Source organism: Pituophis catenifer, unplaced genomic scaffold (genome assembly GCF_029215685.1).
Source record: "Pituophis catenifer annectens isolate HBS135680 unplaced genomic scaffold, rPitCat1.0.hap2 SCAF_9, whole genome shotgun sequence".
Classification (NCBI taxonomy): Eukaryota; Metazoa; Chordata; class Lepidosauria; order Squamata; family Colubridae; genus Pituophis; species Pituophis catenifer.
Window position 1 is genome coordinate 17,627,881 of NW_027256889.1, and position 14,626 is coordinate 17,642,506.

The 14,626-nt window shown below is 43.2% G+C and overlaps 2 protein-coding genes across 2 annotated transcripts in view; one reads left to right on the forward strand and one right to left on the reverse strand.

Moving 5' to 3' along the window:
* UBXN11 (UBX domain protein 11) overlaps positions 1-3,210 on the forward strand; it is a 26,952-nt gene extending 23,742 nt beyond the window's left edge. The window contains exons 11-14 of the mRNA XM_070949805.1: positions 563-666; positions 929-999; positions 2,359-2,505; positions 3,057-3,210. Coding sequence (XP_070805906.1) covers positions 563-666; positions 929-999; positions 2,359-2,505; positions 3,057-3,210 — 476 coding nt within the window. The remainder of the gene's footprint in view (positions 1-562; positions 667-928; positions 1,000-2,358; positions 2,506-3,056) is intronic.
* Positions 3,211-7,437: 4,227 nt separating this feature from the next.
* On the reverse strand, positions 7,438-12,834 carry SH3BGRL3 (SH3 domain binding glutamate rich protein like 3). The gene is made up of 3 exons (XM_070949538.1): positions 12,668-12,834; positions 11,583-11,750; positions 7,438-8,420 (listed from the first exon to the last, which is right to left on the reverse strand). Exons 1-3 carry the CDS (start codon positions 12,713-12,715, stop codon positions 8,355-8,357), a joined length of 282 nt encoding a protein of 93 aa, XP_070805639.1. The 5' UTR covers positions 12,716-12,834; the 3' UTR covers positions 7,438-8,354.
* Between the last annotated feature and the right edge of the window lie 1,792 nt (positions 12,835-14,626).

The window sequence follows — 14,626 nt, forward strand, 5'->3', positions numbered from 1 at the left end:
CTTAACAACCAGGCTACTAACTTAACAACTGCAGTAATTCACTTAATCATTGGCAAGAAAGGTGGTAAAATGGGGCAAAACTCACTTAACAAATGTCTCACTTAGCAACAAAAATGGGGGGGGGCTGAATTGTGGTCGTAAGTCGACGACTATGTGTACTGAGTTAAGGCACTGCTGAAAATGTCCACTTACAGTAGTTGCTTGTGTAGATAGCTACAATAATCAGACATAAGGAAGGTTGAAAAAGAATGTGCAATAGCTGTAGATAATATTGAGTAAGAGCTTCACTCCTTGATGTCTGGAATTCCCTTTTGTGCTAAAAATCTGTTTCTGTATTAGATGTACATTCCAATTTTTTTTCAGGAACTCAAGCTGCCATGCCTAGTGCTCCCTCCTTCTGTTTCTCATACGATTGTGGGTGGTTTTAATACAACTAAATTTGAGAGGACTTTCCCCGGAAAAGAAAGATATTTAAATTAATTAAAATGAAATCTCAGCATGGCTTTGCCATTGTCTACATACCCTGTAAAGCATCTGCTTGTGAAACCCTTTCTTTTGGCAGGTCCCAAGCTCACCATGGAACAATTTTTGAACAAACTTCCAAAGTCACTGGTTCGAGACGGGCAAGTGATAAATATCCGGGAAGATCTTAAAAAGACCCTTCAGGTAAGATGCCCCTCCCCTCTTAATTTGGCATCCCCCTCGTCAAAGCTCCAAAAAACACCAAATAACAACTGAGATCTCCAAAAAGCTATTTAGAATTATTAACCAAGCCCTTCTTGTTCTTTACTAAAATAGCTCTAGTAAAGAACGCTTCCCTTCTTTTGGATTTTTAAATGTGTGGGCTGGTTGACCAGAAGGGCATCATCTGACTTAATGTCTCTTAGGGCATTCGAACATTGGCCTACGTTTCCCTCTTTGCTTCCAGGGCCTGGATGGAGCACAAAGCCACGAAGTAGTTTTGGTGGAGACGCCCAGCCTTACAGCGCTGAGGAAGAGGTAAATAAGCCTCGAGAACAGGGGTGTCAAACTTGATTTCATTGAGGGCTGCATCAGGGTTGTGTTTGACCTCAGGGGGTGGGGGAGCTGGAGGGGCATGGCTGGGGGGGGCATGGTCAGCTCGACGTCACCGCTGTCAGGGGTGCCTGTGGTGGCCTGAGCACTCTGCCACTGAAAGCAGGCTCCCGAGCTCCACTTTTGGCAGCCACAGCCTCCTGCAAGCCTCTGCCAGTGAAAATGGAGCTCGGGAGAGCCGCGTGCTTTCTCTGGCAGAAGCACCGCGGGCCAGTCTGCTGGCCAGATCTAAGTACTCCGTGGCCCGGATCCGGCCCCTGGGCCTTGAGTTTGACACCACTGCTCTAGAATCCTCACTGGTTCCTTTTCCTCTGAATGTCTCGTCATTATGATAGAAATCCAAACCTCAAGTAAGCTGGAGTAACATCAGGAACACTTTTTAGCTTCGTTTTGAAGATCACTCATCGGTTATCAAGCACATGTTTTATATATGGAACCCTCTGAGATACGATTCCGGTTTCTCCGGGATGGAGACGATGGATTGCTTGAGACTGCGGAAGGTCTTGTTGCTAGTAGTAAATGTAGATAACATGGACTTAAATGGATCAGTTTGGAGGCCTGAATCCATCTCCTTCCTTATCCCTGATTTTATAAGGACATAAATCTTGTGGCCAAAAATTTTTGTGTGTGCGTGAAAAAGAAATGTTAGTGTTCATTTTGGCTTTTCCCCCCCCTTTCTGTTTTGTACATCATCCTCTATCATTTTCAGAGGACAGCTTGTATAAATCAATCAATCCAACAAGCAAATCTGAAAGAATTGGGGGCACTTTTCAGAAAGTTTGACTCCTTTTCCTCAACGGTTCAAGGTGTTAGCATGCCAAGTCTCGATAACCAACCCCATTAAGTAAGCTGAATGTATGCTTTGTCTTCCTTTTCCATTCTAATCCCATTATGCACCTAATCTCTCCTGAGAAGCTGAGTCTCCCATATTTTATAATTTAGTGACCCTCCCTGCCCCCACACCCCGACATGTGCAGGCCACTGTTTCCCCTTAGACTGTTTTGTGTGCTGGAGCGCTAAATATTTGTGTGCCAGAACCAGAACCAGAACCAGCATAAGTTAAATAAAAAAAATGTACAGTAGCCTTCTTCAGTCCATGTGCGTTGGGATTGTAGTATGATTAAAAGCTCTGCTTTCTGGGAATGGTAGACCCAACATCTGGAGAATGTTAGGACAGAACTGTATCTATTTTTTAAAAAGGATGATCCCAGCTACCAGTGTGCCTGGGTTATTCTCTCCTTATAGAAGCCATGGTTTCCATCACCATCTCCCTTTAACTCCTAGACTGGAAGGGAAGCAGAAGACAGAGGGGCCTGATGGCAACATTTCAACTCTTCGGATAAAGTCAGAGGATGGAGAGAAGACATACATTGTTAAAATGTCCTTCACCGAGACTATTGGAGACTTGCGACAACATCTTGCTCAGAATAGGTAGGAAGAAGGATGGTTCCAGCAAAATTTCAGAAGGATGGTGGCAAAACATTTTTGCATTTGCCAGCTGTAATATCAAGAAATGAAAGAGGCTTGGGAGCATTTATTAATCATGGGTTCAGACCATGTGTGAAATAAATTTTAGTCTCCTGCAGTTTGGTGTATGTTGTTCCTGAATGTTAACCAGTGGTGGGATCCAGCTGGTTCAGGTGAATCAGTAGTTAAATTGGCCCCACTCCTTCCCGCTCTGCCCCTTCCAGGAGTCGTCACGCACCCCATTTTGGTTTCCAGGTAAGTGCAGGGAGGCCTCTTAGGCCCAAAATGGGGCATGGGGGGGGCGCATCCCCTCCCGCGGCCCATTTTTGCTTCCAGGGGGCAATATGCTGACTCTGTAACCTGCTTAGAGATGGGCTGTAAAGCACTATGAAGCGGCATATAAGTCTAAGTGCTATTGCCACTGCTAAAACTGAATTCAGAAAGGTCACTGGATTGGCAAAATTGGGCAGGTGTGAAGTGAGTGTTTTACCAACCTGGTTCTGCTCTATTTCTAGGGGTGAAGCACTGGAGCCCTACGAGATCCTCACCACGTTTCCACTTCGGGTGTATAACGACGATGCCGTGAGCCTGGAGGAATGTGGGTTGGTCCCCAACGCATTCCTTCTGCTGAGGAAAAAACTCTCTCCCACCAAAGCAGGCAGGGAATAGCTGTAATGGTTCACAGTAGACGATGCATCAGACTTGGCTGCCGCTCAGCTAGGAAGTTGTGTGCCTTCTTCTCCTTCTCCAAGGTAGCTACTCGGATATGAGCCAAAGGCCTTAACTGTATGAGAGCAGGTCCAGGATGGAAACAAGTAAAACTTGAAGTTCCAGCTACACAGGTTAGAACTAGCCACTGTATTCTCCCCCCCCCCCCCCCGTGCCCCCCAAGTAAACAAGCCAGGGCAAACTAAAGGAATGTTGAATGGCTTAGATATAGAGCAGTGTTGCTCAAGCTTGGCAACATTACACTGTGCGGACTTCAACTCCCAGAATTCCCCAGCCAGCCACAGAGCTTTATGCAATACTTTTCTTTCCGATCCCGACAGAGGTAAAAGACTTTTCGCCTTACTTGTCTCATTCTACCCAGCCCGAAAGGAACTGAAATAAATTGGCCTTTATTACCATTCCTTTAGGAACGTCAGTCTATTTCCGCAAGAAAAACAGTTGGGGCAGTCAGTGCCAGTTGGGGCAAGATATGGCACCATTTTCTTTGTACTCCCAACTGTTGTAAATCATAAGCAGGAAAGGCGGACATTTCTGGATCCTGTTCTATCCTATAAGGACATCCTGAAAATCATCAAAGGGGACTGGTGGAGGGGCGGGGGGAGAGCTTTCTCTCTGTGGGCAGATTTAATGTTTGGAGCAGACAAGTGCCTGAAGCCAAGGAGGACCATAGTCCAGCTGTTTTTTTTTCTTTTTTCTTTTCTTTTCTTTTCTTTTCTTTTTTTCTTTTCTTTTCTGGAAGAGCTGTGGCTGCAAGTGCTAACTGCGAGCTTTCCTCAGTTGTGTGTCTGGATGTCACAAATTTAGTTCCCAACTGCCCTCTACTCCATTGTCTTTTGGTGCTTCCAGCTGGGAGATTATGAGAATAATCAGCCTATCTGAATAGGAGTTGAGGGGGAGTGACCGAGTGCAATAATGCAGCCAGTTCCAGCCAACTTCCTTCTCATTGTATGCCTTGTGCTTCAACAGAAAGGGCTTTTTTATGACTTAACCTAACTAAGCCTTTTATTACTCATTGTAGCTATTACCGCAGGTAACACGAAGTATCCAGATAGTTTGTTAAGTCCCAAAGTAAGCTTATTTCTTACTGTTGTCACTAGTTTTGTGCCCACTGGGTCCCATTTTTTTGAACAGGTTAATTTCCCTGTCCCTCTATAAAATTCTTTATTGGCCAAATGTGTTTGGACGCACAAGGAATTTGTCTTTGGTGCATATGCACCAAAGTGTACATAAGAAGAAAAGATACATTCGTCAAGGACAGGAGTTAGCAACCTGCAGCTCCAGAGCTGCATACGGCTCTTTGGACCCTCTGCTGTGGCTCCCTGTCAGGTGATCCCACCATTGGCTGGCCCCACCCCTCGCTTTCCTCTTCCAGTCACTCCTCGCCTGGCCTGAGAAGGTAAGGGTGACGGCAGGGGATGGAGAAGTGGCCAGGGCAGAGAGAGAGAGATACAGAGAGAGTGGAAGAAAGAGACAGAGAGATACAGAGAGAGAGAGGGAGGGAGGGGAGAGAGAGAGATGTTAAAAGGAATTTGTGGTTCCCGGTGTTTTTTAAAAACCGGTTCTCTACCCTAATGACCAGCTGGGTAGGCGTGGCTAGGGGGGGGGGTCATTTGACTGGTGGAAGTGATGAGTTGGCCACGCCCACCCAGGTTTTGTGGCTCCCGGTGTTTTCTTTTTTGTGGGAAACGGGTCCAAATGGCTCTTTTGAGTATTTAAGGTTGCAGACCCCTGGTCAAGAATCATAAGGTACAACACTTAATGATAGTCATAGGGTACAAATAAGCAATCAGGAAACAATCAATATCAATATAAACCGTAAGGATACAAGCAACGAAGTTACAGTCATGCAGTCCTAAGTGGGAGGAGATGGGTGATAGTAACGATGAGAAGACTTAATAGTAATGCAGACTTAGTGAATAGTTTGACAGTGTTGAGGGAATTATGTTGTCTATTTGGTTGAAGACTTTAAGCATTAAGCAAAGGGCACTTTCTGGGTCTTTGTAGAGGTTCAAACGAAGGCAGGCTGGATTTCTTCAGCATCTACGTCTTCTGCCGATGCCGTCTTTCCTCCCTTGGGGTTTGGAACTTCCAGAATTATAGCAGGGTAGGGATTGAATAATGCATTACAATTCCCCCCCTTGTAGCAGCAGTTCCTTTCATGCAGAAAGCTAGATGAGCAAATAGAAGGCTTTAATAATTAAAAGCACATTTTGCCAGCAACAGCATCTATAGTGGTATGGTGTTAGATAAGCCCAGGCACTGTGTGTACAAGGCCTTTCTGACCAGGTGGAATATCTTAAAACATTTCTCCTAAGCCTGCCACAAAGTTGCAGATAAAAAGATACCCTAGATGTTTTTTTTAAAAAAAACTTTAAAAATCAGTTCTTGGTGCTACTAAGCCACAGTTGTTTCAGCACAACTGAAACTGATTCAGTGAAACTGAATCACTAAAATTGCCTAAAATTAATCACTAAAATTGCCTGCCACCACGGATCCATAAAATTTGACAAATTGTGGTAACCGTTAGGGCTATTGATTTGGGGGCTGATGGCTGCCGTGCGGGTGTCATCTGGATTTTTACAGAACAGCGATGGTAAGCCTAATACTCAATTGAAGGTGACTCTTTAGAATCTGTAAAATCTAAGGATGCCAGAGCAGGTATTTTGCCATTGTTCCCAGCTACAAAAAAGCATTAAATTGGCTTCTGGTTTTTAAGGCCTGGTGTCAATCTCCCGATGTTTAAAAATAATGATGCTGGGTTTTCAACCAGAATTTTTAGAAAGTATTCTGTGTGATGCTATTTGGACCATAAACACACCAAAATAATATTCCCATTGGACAATGCCCTCATTAATACACTATGCTCAGCCAAAATTTGCTTAACCATGGTATACTTAACTGTAGTATCTTAATTGACTTTACGTAACAAGCCAAGCCCAATATGATTTAGGGTTTGGGTTTTGCATGTTGTACTCAGATGTGTTTCTTCCCCCCCCCCAACTTCTCTCCTTGAACAATAGACTCATTCTCCAAATGTTTATCTGTACTGTAACCAAAGCAGCATTGTCTGCGTACAAGAGGGAAGTTGTAGTAAGCCAATTTAGCATAGTCCAACTGAGTTTACCACCTACACTTAGTTTGGGTGGGGAGGAAAATGAGTAACATGTACCATGAACAAGGGCTCTCTTTTTTTGGCAACTGTGAAGTGCAACAGCAGCTGACATTTTATATTTACTTACTACCTCCTCCTCTCTGGGAGGCAAAGAGAATGATGCTGATTGGCCCTTAAAGCAAGAGGGCAGGATGCATTAAGGTCTTCTTGAGAAATGCTGTCAAGTATTTATCTATTTCTTGTCCCTTTTGCATTATTTTCACTAAAAGGCAACCTCGCACATTGCCTCATACTTCGGTGCTAGGGAAATATTGTGGAAAGCCTTTCCTAGAAAAAAACTGGCCACTGAACTGTGGGACACGGGGCAATTTTCACAACACAAAAAAGTGCAATGACTTAGTCTCACATTACAAATGGTTCAGTGGTGGGATTCAAATAATTTAACAACCATTTCTCTGCCCTAATGACCAGCTGGGTAGACGTGGCTCGGTGGTCATGTGACCGTGTGGACGTGGTCACTCACGTCGATGGGCGCTTCGCCTTAGCTGTTACAATGTAACAAGGGTTAACTGGAGAGGCAGTTCCTGTAAGCAAGGCAATAAAGATTAGGCTAGAAAATCCACCAGAAGGTTTCCTTCCTGCCTTCCTTACAGGATTAGCCCTGTAAAGTGGAAAAAAAACAAAATAAGATTTCTTCCAACAACCGGTTTTCTGAACTGCTTAGAAAGTTAACAACTGGTTCTCCCAAATAGGTGTGAACTGGCTGAATCCCACCACTGAAATGTTGAAAAAAGCCCAAACACTAAATCCTATTTTAGATACATATCGTTGTAGGAGGCAGTTGTGCCAAACATTTCCTTGCACTTCTGCCATTCTTCCGGTACATTTGGGATTAAAAAAAAAAGAAAGAAAATACTGCCCAACTATATCCATGAAAGTAATCGAGTTGCTAAGAGTTAGAAAAACAGATTTCCAAATGAATGAACAGAGTAGCATCCAACTTCTGCCTCCAATCAGACCATTTAAAAAAAAAAAAAAGCACAGAACCACTGTGATGGAGCTTTTTAGCAATATTTAATGGCATCTTAACAAAAACATGGCTGTTTATAAATTTTGCTTTCAGAAATAAAAAAAAAAAGGAAGAAAAGAAAATGCACTTGGTCCAAGTTTGCAAAAAGCCAGTTCCGAAAAAAAAAAAAAAAAGGGGGGGGGGGAAGCAGGAAACAGCTGAGGCTAAAATAGAGTGGAAATTGCCTTCCCCTCTTGGGGAGCAGGGATGTTTTTTTTTTCCATTGCCAGATGGGACACAAAGAAAAAAGCACTAATGGACTAGGAGAAATGCTCTTGCTGCCCTCTGGAGAACCACTTTTAAGAAAGGCTGAGCTACATCACCATGTTTTAAGACAGACACACACATACACTCTCCACTAACTGCCGGCAGAGAAGGCAACGGGAGCACAAAACCATGTGCAGCACTTTTCGCATTGCTCGACAAGAATCAACCCAGCAAGAGCAGATGTCTGCTGCTCTCTTTCCTGGGTTAAAATGAAAAAGGAACTACGGGAACTGACATTTGCACATTGAAGGACGTAGGGTGATAAGAAGGGAAGAAGCAACCAGCTCTTCCCCTTTAACACTAAGGGCAGCCTGAGCTTGAAAAAGAAAAGGGAGAGGGGAGGGGGGAAAGGTAGGGGAAAGCTCTGCTTTCCAAGGTCCTTAATTAGAAGATTAGCATCAGTCTACCACCCCCATAGGCACGAGGAGAAGGGGCCCAGCTGCATTCGAGCTGGTCTTTGGAGACCACAGTGAAAGAGGGAATGCAATTCAGAGGCAGTTGGAGAAGAGGTTGGTCGCGCATAGAGCTGACAATCACTTAGGAGGTGATCCATCTGGAATGCAGAATTTCCAAGTCCTGGATGGTTTTTCATGTGGGGAGGAAGGTTTTTCACGGCGGGGCAGGGAAGAAGCAGGCTCAGGCTAACTTCAGGAATTGCTGGAGGGTGTTCTGTTCCACTGCTTCCACAAACAGTTCGTAGTCCTGTCAGGTGGGAGAAAAGTAAACTAAAAAAATAGGGACATCGTGCAGGGAAAGGCTAAGAATTTCTTAGCATCAAACCAAAACAGCCTCTGGGGCCCAAACGGGAGAACAGCTTTCATTACAGAATTTTCAAAGCCCGGCTAAAGACCTGTTCTTGTGCATCAAAACTGATTATATAGCCCTCTCCTTTGTAATCCTCTCTAGATACTTACCTTCACTTAACAACTGAGAGGTTAATCACGTCAAAAGTAAGGTTTGAGGTAATACAATTATGCTTACGTTGCTTAAATACAGTTGATACTATTGCTTCCATGTATTTCGTCCCCTTCTGTCACGTGCAAAACAATAATTTGGTGGAAACATCTGCAGAGTCCTTGGGAGATACACCTAAAACCTTCAACTAAATGGCTCGCGGGTGCTTTTGCTCAGACACCAGCCTGGGTGTGTATCCAGTCACAATTACTGTGAAAGCCACAAATACCTTAAATATCCTCTGCTGTCTACCTTTCATAGCTGTTCTGTCTGATACAAACTGAGTCACTCCCCATTTTGAGCCTTTACTCAGGATTTGGTCAGAATAGAATAGGAATAGAATAATAGAATAGAATAGAATAGAATAGAATAGAATAGAATAGAATAGAATAGAATAGAATAGGAATACAATAGGAATAGAATAGAATAGAATAGAATAGAATAGAATAGAATAGAATAGGAATAGAATAGAATAGAGTAGAATAGAATAGAATAGAATAGAATAGAATAGAATAGAATAGAATAGAATAGAATAGAATAGAATAGAATAGCATGGAATAGGAATAGGAATAGGAATAGAATAGAATAGAATAGAATAGAATAGAATAGAATAGAATAGAATAGAATAGGAATAAAAGAATAGACTGGAATAGAAATAGGAATAGAAATAGGAATAGAATAGAATAGAATATAGAAAATGAGAATATAATTGGCCAAGTGTGATTGGACACACAAGGAATATAATGAACAGGCCTGTAACTTTCAGCATTAATACAGTCCATACATGCTAGAGTCAACAATGTCTGAAAAATCCTTTTTTTTACAGAACAAGGCTATCTATCACTGGTATGATGACATTTTCACAGTAAACGCCTTTTAACCTGCAGTATGTCATTTGTCAGCATCAGTATTAAGGCACAGAATTAGAGGTTTTTTACAGATACTTTCAGGTAGAGGGAAAACGAGAGTAACCTTATGCCCACAGGGCTGCTCCCTCTGCAAATGACCCTCTGACTTTGTCAGGAAATGGCTCAGGAACAGAATTTAGGCTGGAGTCGATATTCATTTTCCTCTCAAAGGGATGCATCACCATAGTCTATTAATATTTCCTCCTGCTGTCAGCAAACCAAATAACTCTTCCTCACCCTTACATTAATGATTCATTTTATAATCTGAGACATTTTGTAATAAGCACCTAAAAGAGTATGGAATTGTATAGAAAGAGATGGGATTTTCCCTCCCTGTCCTAGCAAGATTCCCTGTCTAGTTTCATGCCAAGCCCAGCCAGATTACACCTTTCCTTTAATTTACTCAAGGGACTTTGACTGTAACAGGTGCTATTAAAAATGTTTGGAAATAGCAAGTGTTGCCCTACACTTCATATCTGAAAAAAGGACTGTTGAGAAAAATTGCCTTGGTAGTACAGTGGTCTAAGGCACCCTGTTTTTAAGCTGGTTATTAAGACCAGCTGCCTGCAATTACTGCAGGTTCGAATCTCGCCAAGGCTCAAGGTTGACTCAGCCTTCCATCCTTTCTAAGGTAGGTAAATTGAGAACCCAGTTGTGGGGGCAATAAGCTGACTTTGTATAAATATACAAAAGAATGAAGGCTATTGCTTAGCACATTGTAAGCCACCCTGAGTCTCCGGAGAAGGGCGGCATATAAATCAAATTATGATAAAATTCATTTAAACATTTGCCGGAGGAGCCTAAATCTCCAGATGCAGAACCCCTCCAGATGTTGATGAACTACAACTCCTAGCAGCCCCAGCCAGCATGGCCAATATCAAGGGATGCTGGGGGTTGTAACTTAGCAATATTTGGAAGGCTAGAAGCTTCCTTTCACCATTCTAAATAATACAAAATGACACCAGTAAGAATACCACCGCAGTCATATTACACATAAGGAGTTGTTAACTCTGAGCTACTTATGCGCAGCCCTTGTTATGCAGGCCCTTCATTCATTTAGCGTTACTATTGAAATCTTGGCCTAGTCACAAGATGAGGCTACCAGAGCCAGTATTCCATCCTATGATTGTAGATTAGCCTCTTATGTAAAACTACAAGTTAATTATTAAAATTAACTTGTCAGCAAAGGCAGGGAATTCTGGTTAACACAAGGCCAATATGCATGGAGAGTAGAGAGAGAAAGGCAACATTCATTCTCATTTAAAAGGGGCCAACAGGACTGAACAAAGTCCAGGCTGAAAGCAAAAGAAACAATGAAGGCCAGAGATGAGCAATGAATGTAAAACAATTGTGAGAGACGCCAGATGGCAGCACTTAGCCAACCTCTAAAGCTGATCTTTAGAAAGGGGGAAAAAAATTGATCAAGCAGGGATGGGCATAATATTTACCCAGGAAATTCAAGATTGCAGCTCAGACTGGGAAGTTAAAAACGAAACACGCCCTGGAAAAAGTCAACGGCATTGGCAAGCCTCATCTATATTGTAGCCAAATCCACGGATACTCCCATGCCAGGAGATTGACTCAAGGACATATTTACCATGATCGTGGCTGGTTCTTCATCTACCTCCACCGTTTTTTATGCTCTCGCTAAAGGCTAGGGAGCTAGAAATCCTTGGCCGTACATTTAGATCAATTAAACGGCTACCAGTACATTTACTTTGAACTAAACAAGAAACCAGCCAGTCCATTTTGTTGCAGAGGTAATGGGCACTTCTACTTTTTTCTTTTTCTTTTTGGCCTTCGACTGCCTGGACAAGTCTGCAGTTTTGTTGGCATTAACACATTGGCACAGTGAATAGCCACATGAACTAGGATGCATCCAAGTTGCTCGTTCTTAATGAGATGCAAAACATTTAACGTTGCTACTGCTGTCCCAGAGAAAACTCTCCCAAACAGCAATGTACAATACAGCACCTACTACCTACAGCCAGGGGTCACTCACCCCGCAGTAGTGGTCCCCGTTGAAAATCTGGGGAGGAATGGCTTTGGGGTTGCCCGATTTGTTCCTCATTTCTTCCCGAAGGGCATTGTCTTGGGAGATATCCACCATGTTGTACTTGATGTTCTTTCCATCCAAGATCCTGGTCACTTCGCTCTGCTGGGATTTGATCTGTGGGGCAGGCATATCAATGGGGGAAAAGGAAAGAAGAGGAAGAGAAAAAGGGGAAGAGGGTGAATCACCCTGCATTGGGATATTGCAAAGAAGGCAACTGAAATATGAAAAGCCAGAGTCATACTTCCAGTGAATGAATCCAATCCTAGCTAAATACAGGCAGAATCCTCCATTAGTGATCAAAGAGATGGCAGCCCCCATAACAGGAGCAAGGATGGCTCCACGCCTGGGGATGGGGAAGGAAGGAAGGAAGGAAGGAAGGAAGGAAGGAAGGAAGGAAGGAAGGAAGGAAGGAAGGAAGGAAAGGAAAGGAAAGGAAAGGAAAGGAAAGGAAGGAAGGAAGGGGAAGGGAAGGGAAGGGAAGGGAAGGGAAGGGAAGGGAAGGGAAGGAAGACTCCATGCCTTGGGGAAGAGCCTTTAGTAAAGGAAGACCCTCCCTCCCCCTTTGTCACAGGATTGGATTTCTTCCCGTTCAGCTTTTCCTCAAATCGCTCCAGCGTCTCCACTGGCGTGGGCGGGAATTTGGAACCGAAAAAGAGTTGCTCCCCTTACACTTAAGGAATCCACCCTCGCGGGGAACCTCAAGGGAAGAGAAGCCCACCTAAAGCCAAGAGGAAAGATTCCTTGCCCGCCCTCCAGATGTTCTGGCTGGAGGATGCAGAGGCGAGCACATCTGGGAGACCTGGCTGGGGAAGGGGAGGGGCGCGAGAAGCGGGGAAAGGAAAGTGCGGAGAGAGTTTGGGGCGGAGGGCGCCCAGGCAGTCTCCCCAGGGGAAGGGGAGGAAAGTGAGGGGAGGGGGGAGAGAGAAGAAGACCCCACCCCCGTAGGCAGCGCATACTGCAAAGGGGCGGCACCGACCTCTTGCAGGGGCTGACGGGCGCTTGCGGGTGGGGGGGCTCTGGGCTGGGCTTACCTCCCGAGAACCGGTGACTGAAGTGCTGTAGATGGTGAGACAGGCCATAACTGCTGGTCGCTTCCAGCCGCTCCTTTCTCGCTGGGCTGCCCGCTGGGTGGGTGGATGGATGGATGGGGAAGGAAGGAAGCGAGAAGGTGGGCAGGGCTCCGTTGCCTCCCCAACCCCAGCTAGCACGTGACCGCAGCCAGACCAATGGGGCGAGAGGCCGCGAGCATGCGGAACGGATCCGCTCTCCGCCGCCGGCCCAGCTGCGGTCAGAGGGGGGGCAGAAAGATTCGGAGGCGGCCCGCTTCCCCCCCCCCGCCCCCCCCACTTTTCTTCCGGAGCTGCAGCCTCCTTGCAGCTCTTCCGGAGCCCAGAACGCAGCTGGGGTGGCCGCCAAGGAAAGGGGGCGCGGAAGGTCTCCGACTCATCACCTGGCAGCGCTTCTTGACGTCTTTGTGTGGGCAAATTCAGTCGCAATTGTCCCACTGATCGACTTAAGTCTCTGTTTTCACACATTTTGCTTGTTCTTTATGCTTATTTGTGTTCCCGGCTGCATCTGGCTCACGAATCCCCCGCCCTTCCTATTTTCAGCTCCTTTTATTAGCAAAGATGGAAAATGGCAGCTATTAAAAATAGGTGGGATTTTTTTTTTTTTTTACTTCTGCTGCTTAGAAAGCTAGGCAACTGCTATATATTCAACCCTGAGTTATTTTAATAACTTTTTAAAATTTTGAATGTGAATTGATTCGCAGCAATTTTATTGCTACACTTGAGTTTGCATCAATAAGAAATGTGTATAATTTCAATAAAAACACATTTTCTAAATTTCTCATTTAAGGTTAGGTCCAACATTTCAGGGCTGGAATTCAAAACATTCCATATACTTTGATTAAAAGCAATGAGGTCAACTCTACCAAAACAAAGAACTTTTTTCTTTTTCTTATTTTTAAAATAAATTTAATTTCTTCTGAAAGAAATATGTTAAAACAATGAACACAGTTGCAGCTTTTCCATAAAGGAAATATTCCTACTTTGAAAACGTAATGTAGAAATTGTGCAGTAAACTACAATCTTACAGTGAAATTCAGTGCAATCCTTGTATTAAGGGTATACTTTATAAAAACGTAAAAAGTTCTACTCTTCTGTAATAAAAATAACCAGCATATAAAAATATTTTCCTTGTCTGTAAACACAACAAAATGAAATTTTCCCTATACCTGTACAAAAAGTTCAAGTCAAAATTTCTGCCAAATGCTGACAATAAAGCAGTTTTTGTCACAATTTCAGATAATAGCTTTACATATCTCTATTTTTTTATTGAACTTTTACCATCCTTTAGTAAAAGTTCGATAAAAAATAGGGAATGTTTGTAAAGCTATGATCTGAAATGATCATAGAGTTGTCAAAATGTAGAATACTAGCTATTATAACTGTATTGCATCTGGAGTGTACCAGAATTTGGAAAACAGCTGTCTGCAAACCAACAAATGTCAAATAATGTATGGATTGACAAGTGTGTGCATTATCACACTATTATGTATTCTAAAGCTTTAGAAGAATGTCAAGAAGGTATACTAAATAGTGGCACAATAAACTATCTGTGTCCAGATAGTCTACTAGCAAATAGCAAACACTGTTTATAAATTTATTCTATTAGGTTAACTGAGTAAAAGTAACTCAAAATAAAAATACAGTTATTCAGCAAAAATAAAATCCATGAACCAATTATAGGAAAATAAATGCAGAAAGTGGAGCAGTATAAATTCATTGGCATCCTTCAGTCTCAAAATTTTATACATTCAATTTTAAAATTGGTCTTAAATAGTTTGGGGTTTTAAATTTGTCGGGGCCAAAATTATTTAATTTGATTTTATTTTATTCTACTTTTAAATTTTGTATGTATGTGTTTTATTGTTTGGCTGTGCACCGCCCTGAGTCCTTCGGGAGTAGGGCGGTATAGAAATAAAATAA

Excerpts from the sequence above, each read along its gene's own strand:
- SH3BGRL3 (XM_070949538.1), bottom strand. The coding sequence starts at position 12,715 with ATGGCCTGTCTCACCATCTACAGCACTTCAGTCACCGGTTCTCGGGAG. Across the intron at positions 11,751-12,667 it reads CAGTCACCGGTTCTCGGGAG|ATCAAATCCCAGCAGAGCGA; the intron begins GTAAGCCCAGCC and ends CCTGCCCCACAG. Across the intron at positions 8,421-11,582 it reads ACGGGGACCACTACTGCGGG|GACTACGAACTGTTTGTGGA; the intron begins GTGAGTGACCCC and ends CCCACCTGACAG.